The sequence below is a fragment of the Rutilus rutilus genome (genome assembly GCF_951802725.1).
Source record: "Rutilus rutilus genome assembly, chromosome: 6".
Taxonomy (NCBI): domain Eukaryota; kingdom Metazoa; phylum Chordata; class Actinopteri; order Cypriniformes; family Leuciscidae; genus Rutilus; species Rutilus rutilus.
Window position 1 is genome coordinate 28,250,458 of NC_140214.1, and position 11,298 is coordinate 28,261,755.

At 36.5% G+C, this 11,298-nt stretch overlaps 1 protein-coding gene across 1 annotated transcript; it reads left to right on the forward strand.

Moving 5' to 3' along the window:
• Positions 1–4,441: 4,441 nt before the first annotated feature.
• Positions 4,442–8,575, forward strand: nmur1b (neuromedin U receptor 1b; the record flags this gene model as incomplete). The annotated part of the gene is made up of 2 exons (XM_084410157.1): positions 4,442–5,303; positions 8,226–8,575. The coding sequence occupies 2 exons, from the start codon at positions 4,442–4,444 to the stop codon at positions 8,573–8,575; spliced, it is 1,212 nt and encodes a 403-aa protein (XP_084266283.1).
• Positions 8,576–11,298: the final 2,723 nt, after the last annotated feature.

Here is an 11,298-nt window from a genome sequence, read left to right on the forward strand (position 1 = left end):
CTATTCCTTTAAGCGGTCTAAATGTATTTTTAAGATATCCTCTGTGGAAGGTCTAGGACCATAAAATGTTCGTTCAATCATTGCACAGTCCGATTGAAATGATAACATGTGTTCCCTGTCAGTTAATGTGTGTTTACATACCACTGAACAGCCTGCAGTGTTCACGCAGACATCATACGTCATCAGAGCGTTCACGTACACAGTGCAGACAGAGGAGAATGGCAGGCCACAGGCAAACAGTTGTTTACATTCATTATTGTAGTACTGTTACTCACTGTACTGTAAAGTCTTCTCACAGTAAATGAAACATGATGTAATCCAATAACGTTGTCTCTGGTCGACTCGCTTCTGGTCTGTGCTCGTTCACGTGTTTTGGAGGAGGCTTGGCTTTGGACGGCGATTTGTAGGGAGGGTGGGATTGTACGCTTTCAATGCTAGCAGGCTAAAGTTAGCATTTCCCAGATCACCTATTGCACCTTTAAAGTAATAGTTGGGCATAAAAAATACTAAGATATGTTACTTCCCCAATTAAAATAAAGCATTAAATAAAAATAAAAAACTAGGGCATGAATTAAAGGGATAGTTCACCCAAAAATGAAAATTAGCCCCATGATTTACTCACCCTCAAGCCATCCTATGTGTATGACGTTCTTCTTTCAGACGAATACAATCGGAATTATATTAAAAAACGTCCTGGCTCTTCCAAGCTTTATAATGGCAGTGAATGGACGCTTTCTGTTTTGAAGTTCATCAAAGTGCATTTTTTAATATAACTCCGATTGTATTCGTCAGAAAGAAGAACGTCATATAGGATGGCTTGAGGGTGAGTAAATCATGGGGTAATTTTCATTTTTGGGTGAACTATCCCTTTAAAGTAGACTATTGTTCTTGCCGGTGAACGACTACGTAGTGCGATTGCATTAATAGTGAAATATTACACACTGACAGTTCCAGTTATAGTGCATAGAGAAAAGACTGTGACGGTACTTTAAAGGTCATCCATCTCACTATAAGTAGGAGGGGATTGTGTGGAGAGAGTTAGGAGAGAGAATCTGTATGTGTATATGTAGCATTTCTCTTCATTGCTTTATAGTCAGATTGCTCCACGCCACCACATCTGCTGGAGAAGGAGGAACTGAGAGGCAGGACAGTCATGAGTAGCCTACCAGTCCTTTAGGAATACTCCTCTGAGATACACTTTCGACAAGATTTTGCTCAGGTATGTTTGCTTTTCTTTCATCTTGTCTATCCAAGAATGAAATATAATTTCTAGACATGTTTTGTTATTGCAAAAAATAAAGGTGCAGTTTTTCTATAAAGTACATAACACTAACGCAAAAACAAAACAAAAAAAACACGATACTCATTTTGGCTTAAATGTAAACATTACATTATAAATAGAAATGTTAAAAATTTTACTCAGAATTTATTCTGCTTTAGACTGCAGTTGTTCGTTAATGTAAGAAGCTTTTTGTCATACAAGATTTATTTACTATAAGTGTCAGCTACTGCAATTCTTATTAGATTATTAACTACATTAATTATAGATGTGATAACAATAACATTTAAACATCTGCCACCAAAAGTGTTTATCTAGGCTCATGTATTTCCAATCAATTTACTTACAACATAAATAAAAATGCATTCATGCTTAGGGGAGTCTCTTATCATTATAATTTTTTTTATCATATTATTCAAACACTTTTTATAATGACTTATTGGTTATTCTACAGTATTACAAATGCTGTTTAATATGTTTAATAATTGTTGTGTGTATGCATTTATTGATAGATCTTTGTGTTCTGTTCTGCACTAGTTGTACTCCTACAACATAAAGTTGAAAGTGACATTATGTTTTCTAAGATGCAAAATATCAAATAATGTAAAATGATACAAACTGAAAACAAAAGAGGAAAAAGGTTTACTTTAAAGGTTTTTCAGCCTACAATCAAAACTTCTAGAGACTATTAAACAATAATAACCTTAACGTCTCCAGCAGTGGTCCTGAAAACCTCTTAGACAGACAGTCTTTATTATTACAGTGAGAACCAGAAAAACAAACATTTTTAAGCAGCCACTCCTGAACCAACTAAAAGTGTGTAAGAACAGGAACTGAATTATGGAAATTAGATCTCCAGAAGCACCACAGATTAAACATCTCATACCATGAATGAATGTGTTTATTCAGTTTTGTTTGGGTCTGTTTACTGTTCTTTTAAATGAAAAGTACACAAGAGACATAGTTGTTACTGTTCAGAATATACACAGTCAGAGTGGGCGACACTATCGCACAGCTGTAGCGTACATGCTATGGAACAACGGTATTCACTCCAAAGACACGCAGGACTGGGGTCTGACTGACCCTGCGAAACTCTATCAATTTGCAGTGTTTTATTTTCACATTAACTGACTACTTCCCAATCAAATGGTAGACTTTTAGAGGTGGATATTAGATCAATTATAAATTATAATATTAAACATATAAACAATGTGTGTGTTATATACAGTTGTAATAAAAAAATTCCAACCCCCATTGGAAATCAGGTTTATTGGCAAAATTTACAGACTTTCAGCTGTTTGCAATGAACAAATCAATAATTTAAATGGTTTCCCCAAATTCAACTGAAAATGCAACTTTTGATGACTTCTGCGGTCTCAAAATTATTCAACCCCCTGAATAAAATCCCTCACAACGGCACAAATCTGCAAAAATCTGGAAAAATCTGTCTCAAGCACACCTGATGCAACTAATCAAGGGCTTCATTAGTTGCACCAGGTGTGCTTGAGCTAGAACACATGAAATATCTGAACCAGTTTGTTGAGTGTCATGTTTGACTGCATGTTCGAAAAATGGCTTATTAAGTCAAAATAATGGTCCAAAAAGTAAAGAGAAGATATCATTGCCCTTCACACACACACACAAAAAAATAAATAGCGAAGGCACTAAAAGTTCCCAGAGACACTATTGGAAGCATAGTTCGCAAGATTAAAGTTAAAGGAACAGTGGTTACACTTCCTGGGCGGGGCAGATAAAGGAAGCTATCAACGGCTAATGCGTTGCCAAAGCACATGCCAGAGCTTCAAGACGCACACCACTATTGACCCAGAAGCACAAGAAAAGTGCTCAAAATCATAGAAATAAGCCACAGAAGTTTTGGGATTCTGTTCTGTGGAGCGATGAAACAAAACTGGAACTTTTCAGTTTGGATCAGCGGTATGTCTGGAGGAAGAAGAATGAAGCATATGCTGAAAAGAACACTCTGCCTACAGTTAAGCATGGTGGGGCTCGGTGATGCTCTGGGGCTGCTTTGCATCCTCTGGCACTGGAAACCTGCAGCGTGTGGAAGGCAAGATGGATTTATTGAAGTATCGGGAAATCCTAGGAGAAAACATCATGCCGTCAGTGAGGAAGCTGAAGCTTGGGCGTCATTGGACCTTCCAACGGGATGATGAACCCAATCATACCTTAAATTCCACCAAGGCTTGGTTGCAGAAGAAGTCCTGGTAGATTCTACAGTGTATCACAGTCACAGTCACCTGACTTGAACCCCATAGAAAATCTCTGGTGGATTTGAAGAAGGCTTGCAGCAGGTTAACACAAGAATATTACTGGACTGGAGGACATTGCTTATGAGGAATAGGCTAAGATTCCTCAGAAACGCTGCTGGTGTCTGGTTAATGGTTATACATCTCATTTGCAGAAGGTCATAAAAACAATAGGGTGTTTACTAAGTAAAGATACTTGCCAAGAAGGGGTTGAATAATTTTGAGACTGCAAAAGTCCTTAAAGTTACATTTTTAGTTGAATTTGGGGAAAACACTTGAAATATTTGTTTTGTTGAGCTATTTCAATTACTTTTGTTTGATTGGTTCATTGCAAACAGCTGAATAGCATTAAGCACTAAGCTGAATAGCATCAAACAGCATTATTATATTTACTAATGTATAATTAATAATTGATTAATACCTTTAATAATTTAATAAGGTATTAATGACTATATATATATATATATATTATAAATATGTATATTACTTGACCTGTAATTGATATAGTATATAATAATAATTAAAACCCCTTTAACCCCTTCAGAACCTGCTGTCATTGGAATGTACATCACATGTTTTTTTGTTTAAAACCAATACAATTTTATGTTTTTATAATGTGTAAAGCCTGGTCCCTGATCAATCAATCACAATGATGATATGACCCATAACTTAATCACAAAATTATCTGATGATTTTTAAGATTTTCAGACTTTCAGATGATGTCTAAATTTCAATTTCAAAAAATGTACCCATGTGACTGGTTTTGTGGTCCAGGGTCACAAATATCATGAGGAAGGTTAAACCATTTGCTCAGTGGGAAAAAATGTAGGTCTGAGGGGGTTAACCCTGTCTGTCTTTGTTGTAACCTCTTCAGGTGATTTCCTCCTGGTAACCAATGATCCAGCTCAACTGCTCCTCTCCAGACTCCCTCTACGCGGCTGTGAATGCATCATGGTGCTCCGCCAAAGAGGAAGAATGTCAAAACAGAACAGTGAACCAGTCAGACCTCTGTCTGAGCCTCGCCGCTTACCTGGAGAAGTACCTCGGCCCTTGCCGTTCACCCTTCTTCCTGCCCATGTGTGTCACCTACCTGCTCATCTTCCTAGTTGGCGTGCTGGGCAACGGTCTGACTTGTATTGTCATTGCCCGTCACCGTGTTATGCGCACAACGACAAACTACTACCTGTTCAGCTTGGCCATTTCTGACCTCCTCGTGCTGTTGCTCGGCCTCCCTCTGGAGCTTTACGAGCTCTGGAGCAACTACCCTTTTCTGTTTGGCGTTGCTGGCTGCTACTTCAAAACCTGCCTGTTTGAGACGGTCTGCTTTGCCTCTGTGCTCAACGTGACTGCTTTAAGTGCTGAGCGCTACAGAGCTGTGGTGCATCCCCTGCAAGCCAAACACACGGCCACGCATGCTCATGCCAAGCGCGTTATCCTCGTGTTATGGGCCGTCTCTCTGTTGTGCGCCTTGCCCAATACCAGTCTGCATGGCGTGGAGACGTTAAGGCCTCGTTTTGGACTCACTTTCCCAGATTCGGGGGTGTGTACCGTGGTGCATGATAGATGGATCTACAACTTGCTGGTGCAAGTGACAGCGCTGCTGTTCTTCGTACTGCCAATGCTGACCATCACTGTGCTGTATGTGCTGATCGGCCTGCAGCTGCATCGGGAAAGGGAGTGTTTCGATTCTAAGATTGGGCTCAATCAGGATGGGGTGAATCAGAGGGCACGTCATCGGCAAGTCACAAAAATGCTCTGTGAGTCCCGTTCCAGTGCTTACCTCTGCTGTTGGTATCTGTATGCCAGTAACAGTTAGATTCAACACCAAACAGCATTCACAGTTTTCATAATGTGACATGTTTCCAAATGAAAAAGGATATTCATTCTGAAACAAAATCTAGGGGACTTTAATTAGGATTTTATATATTTGGGCTTGATTGGAGGATGAAAAGTTGGGATGAAGTAAGAAAGGATTGAAAAGTACAGTGTAAAAAGTGTAAACTTGTAATTGTTACCTTGAGGAGATACTTATGTTCCTCATATAACTCAATTACGTTTGTTGGTATAATCACTTATTCTCAACCTGGAGGCCAGGGCCCACAAGGGGACATCAGAAAACTTCCACAGGGCATCAGGATGAACTAAAATGATGTAAAATAATACAAAACCAACATTAAAATATGATAAAGCATGGTATTTGTTAATTTAGTTCAAAAACTATTATGAGTTCCCGTATTGGAAAACCTTGATGTCTAAGGTAGCATTGTGTAATATATAAATAATCACAATAAGACCAGGAATATGTATTAGGAAGGTTACAAGGGTCAATTTTTAAGCCACTTTTAACCCTGGGTTGAAGAACATTGAATTTGGGTTAGATAATATAGCGTGTTAAGACGCATCATGCAAGGTTTGACGTAAATAAATTAAAAAGTCTTTTCACATGATTGCTTTTGACCTATTTACATAGCACATACAGCATGAAAGTAAATTTATTTAGCAGGTTTATCACACATTCTTGTCCAGTCAATGTTATTCAGTGTTGGGGTAACTCATTACAAGTAATGTGAGTTAATCAGATTACTTTTTTTCCCCAAGTAACTGGTAAAGTAACCCGTTAATTTAAAACAAAATTAAATTCACAACAAAATATCTTTTTCAAATAAGTAACGCAACTTTGTTGTCCCATTTATTGACTGACAGCTCTTCTGAGAGAAATCACGAGTAAGATGCAGAGGTGTTGTGAGTAAACATGGTTATTGAGTTCAATGTCAATGTCAGAATATTACACAAATCTGTAACATAAATAGTGTATATATATATAAATAGTGTAGAGATATATAGGCTACTTTATGTATTTAATCTCACTTGATTACCCAATGTTTTTGCTGTTGACCTTCAATGAACCAACGCAACCATACAGACAAAAATGACTTTAGTTAAACATCACATTTGTTTAATTTTTGATTTGTTTTTATTGCTGAAGTAAGAGTGTTGAACTTCTGCGTGAGAAAAGGTCATGCAAAAGGAACATAACATTGCTTTCCATAAAAAGGAGCAAAATTAGTTTACATTTTTTTAGGAAGAAACACAATATTGTAACACATTACTTTTGAAAGTAACTTTCCCCAACGCTGATGTTATTGATATTGTATGAAAAAAGAATGTTAACCCAGGGTTTACAAATCACAAAATTCATCAGTGTTGGCAGTGAAAGATTGTTAATAAGAAAGTTCCAGAGTTCATTATTCAAACTGAAAAACTCAAGTATTCCTTTCTAAATATTATTTTTTTTAAAGAAAGAAATAGTCCTGCTCTTTTAGTCATGGCACATTCTTGTCCTGTGCGCAGGGTTTTACAGTTGAGGAAACCTCATGGGCCTTTGTTGAGAATAATTTGTCCTGATAAACAGAAAATACTCATCTGTGCTTTATCAGCCTCTTGTCATGTTATTGTAAATACAAAGGGGATCTGATTTAGGAATAGCGTCAGTCTACATCTGGCTTATTGTAATGGCTGGTCAGCACTTACTCTGTGTGGCCATCCTCAAAAAATGTCAACATATACTTTGATACTGAGATACAAACAAAATACTCCAGTTCTAGTCACGAACATAAATACTGTCAGTAGCACAGACGCGTGCCAAGAGTAACAGTTTGTTTTATAGATTTAAACACATTCTAAGTGTATCTGGACACTTCAAATGTGCGAATGAAATATCTTTATAGATGACAATAGTGTGCAAACAATGACATTTTCTCAGAACTAACGTCACTTTCCGTATTAACTGGTGTTTTGGTGATTTTTAGTGGATGTATGAAGTCAATTCTCCTCAAGTTCACACACACTGATAAACAATTATTCTGTGGTGAAGTAAATACTACAGAAAAAAAAAAAAAACATATGTAATACTGAATAAGTTCAGGCAAGAATTTTAAAACAAAGTCAATTCTACACTAATTTCTACAAGCTTCAATTGAGTACTAAAGCATAAATATTTTTATAAAATTAAATTAAATTTGTAAAACCTACTCAACTTTCTGATACTGGTGTTCCCATCATGCACTGGGGCATTAATAATTAATAATGTTGCATTTTTCACAGTTTTCCAGCTGTTTATTCAGTTGCTACTCAAAATGACACATTCATACTCAAAAATTATCCAACGCAAGTTACCGTTATTGTGTATTGTGTACCAATTATTGAGGTCTCTGTGTTCGGGTGGGTACCATATGTTGTCTATACTCTACAATATCTACTGTATATTTTGGATGTTCTAAGTAAACATACACTGTAAAAGGATGCTTAATGCACTGTTATATTGTTTGAGTAAAATAAGTAGAAAACTAAGTAGAAAATGAGTAAGTTGAGTAATTACTCAACAAACTTTAACTGGTCAAGTTAAAGTTACTTTTTTTTCTGTGTTAATTTAACTTAACTCAGTTAAGTAGATTTGACTTAATTCCATAATGTGAAATTTACGTAAAAAATTTGCGTGCAAAAGAAAAATTACGTAAATTTTACTTTTTTTCCGTGCAGGTAAAGTTCATCGCATTAACTAAAATGATCCACTAACGTTTGAGAGCCACAATATATTAGAATGCAATGTAATGTAATATAATTGAACTATAATAATAATTTATAATACTTAATGCTTTCTCTGTTTTAATATCTCACAGGTGCATTGGTGATTGTGTTTGGAATCTGCTGGGCTCCTTTTCACATTGATCGTGTCATGTGGAGCTACATTAATGACTGGACTGCAGAGAACCACCATGTCTTTGAGTATGTGCATCTTCTCTCTGGTGTCTTCTTCTACTTGAGTTCAGTGGTCAATCCCATCCTCTATAACCTCATGTCTTCACGCTTCAGAGAAATGTTCCGTGAGGTGGTGTGTCAAAAAGACCATCGTCAGCTCTCAATAAGTAAGGTCACATTACGTAGTGTTGTTTCTGCCTCTTTTTCTGCCTCCAATTCTGTCTCATATTCTGTCAAATTCAACCCTCGTGGCCTGCCACAGACTCTCTAGAAAATACAGGGGATTCTGTTCAAGTTATTTTATCCAAATACTGTATTAGTTGCGCTGTCAAAGTATTCAATATATAGTCTATTTTGTAATAAAAACATAAAGCAGCAATAACATAAGTGTAACGCATTTACACGCTAAATTGCTTTTATTGACTATGCCTTATAACCTGACGGCATGAAAAATCATGTACACTATATCGTTCAAAGATTTGGGGTTCGATTTTTTGTGTTTTTGAAAGAATGTTCACCAAGGCTGCATTATAGTTTGATCAAAAATACAGTAAAATGAAACAGATTAAATATGATTAACAGTAAGATAAAATATGATTACAATTTAAAATACATCATAAAATGCACATGATGATTTGCTGCTCAAGAAATATGTATTGTTATTATCATGGTTGAAAACAGTTGTGCTGCTTCATCTTTATTGTGGAAACCTTTTTTCAGGATTCTTTGATAAATAGAATGTTCAAAAGAACAGAATTTATTGGAAATAGAAATATTTTTATTTTATTTCCAACCATTATTCCTGTACTGACTTTTGATCAATTTAATGCATCCTTGTTGAATAAATGTAGGCTATTCATTTCTTTCATCAACAACAACAACAACAACAATAGAAAAATCTTTCTGGCCCCAAATTTTTTGAAAAACTAGATCACATAATTTCAAATCTCATATAAAACATATTTTCTTGCATTGCTGAATTTTTTGAAGAAGCAGATTTTTTAATGTTATCAGTGTTTCATTGTGTATGTAAACTCACTTTGTGACAACATCAAATATAATCTGACATAAGTGTAACGCATTTACACGCTACATTGCTTTTATTGAGTTATTTATATCGAGTAACTTACAGTTTTTCACAAGAAATTGGTAATGAAAGTAGTCAGTGCTGTTACGTTGCTATAGATGCCGCTGTGTCTCGAGACTGAACTGAGTTCGAGTCTTGGCTCACGGTCCTCTTCTTTTTTCTCAATGTTTCCTGTCTCTCCTCCTTCTGTCCTGACTTATAGAAGCCAAAAAAATATAACTTTAAAAGAAATTGGTCAGTTAGTGCGTATATTTCTTCTCCGCCAACGAAAATAGTTCCAAAAGAAGCCAACGCATCAAGTTTTGCGTGTCACCAGGCAACAGCACAAAGACTGAAAGCCGGACTGGAACCACGTATACGAGTGGAGCGGAGTGAGATTGCCCATTTCCCACTGAAAAACACTGATACTCTGACTTCCAAATAAAACGGCTGCTGGCTCCAGTCAAATGTGCTCGGCTTTCACTCAGCACTGCACAAAGAGGCTGGAACACTGTGGAGTGAGTGAGTGAGTGAGTGAGTGACACACTGTCATACTCACCAATCTTGGAGTGACACACATAATAGCCAGTCAAATTTAAGGACTGGAAGTCTGGAACTGTATACATGACAGAACGTTTCTATATAGATATAAAGTTGGTAGATGAAGTTACACTGCATTCAATATATATATATATATATATATATTTTTTTTTTTCAAGGATTCTTTGAATAATACAAGGTTCAAAACAAACTGCTTTTCTGTCATGGCAACTCTCTGAGTGTTTGGCATGGTAATGGATATGACAATGTTGATGTGTTGTTATGATATGCTGCTGCTGTACAATATAGTGTACATGAATTACCTGTAGCAGATCTATACAGGTGGAGCTGGGGACGGTGGAGGGTTTCTGAAAGCGCGCTGCACTCATTGGGTGTTTGGAGTTTTTAGCCCCCAACGGCGCCTTCCAGGCAGCGAGGGGATGGGTAGGTTTAAGGTTGAGGTTAGGGTTAGCTGCCTAAAGGAGCCATTGGGGGCTAAAAACACCATCGAGCCACTCATTGGCTCATTGCCTATACTGATACAGCAGGAACCAATCAGCTGTGCCCTATAGAGATGATGTGATTGCAAGCAGAGTTAAGAAGCCCGAGCCATGCAGAACTTGATATATATTTGAAATAGAAATCTTTTGTAACACTATAAATGTCATTTTTTTATCAATTGAATGCATCCTTGTAAAATAATAAATCATGTCTTGTTAAATACAGCTGCATATGACGCAGACAGCATTTGTAAATCTTGAATGATTCCAGTAACTAAGTAAGTTTCCAATCCTTTTTACTGATAAAAATCTACTTTACATTATTTTGGACTTTGGAATGTAATTATGACGGTAGATTGTCCAACACTGTGGTGATGTGATGAGGTTTTATTAGACAGTTTTTCATTATAGCCTATATGTTTATATTTCTTATAAGTTGTGTTTTACAACTTCTGTTCTGTGCAGTGAATGTGAAATATTCAAAATATATTCTATAAATGAATGATATACTAAAAATGAGCTATAGCTTCATTTATAGCGATAGATTGTGATTGTGATTTCGCAGATGTCTGTACAGTGAACTGTTGTATGTGCATGAGGTGTCTTTACTCAAGGGTGAACTGCTGAAACCTTCACCTGTTTACTTTACCATCTTTATCTATATGCTTCTACACAGAGCCCAATACATCAGCTGTCAAATCTAAGAAAAAAAGTGCTTGTATTTCATTGATTATAGTCCCCAGAGACTTTGTCAATTGCATAATGTGCTAAATAATATTTTTTGGGGAAGCTAAATATTCCAACTAGCCAAACTTTGGATCATGTGTCATTATAGGTGACTTCATAGGCTGTTGTTTAGTTCCTGTTTGTACATGCTTTTTCATATTG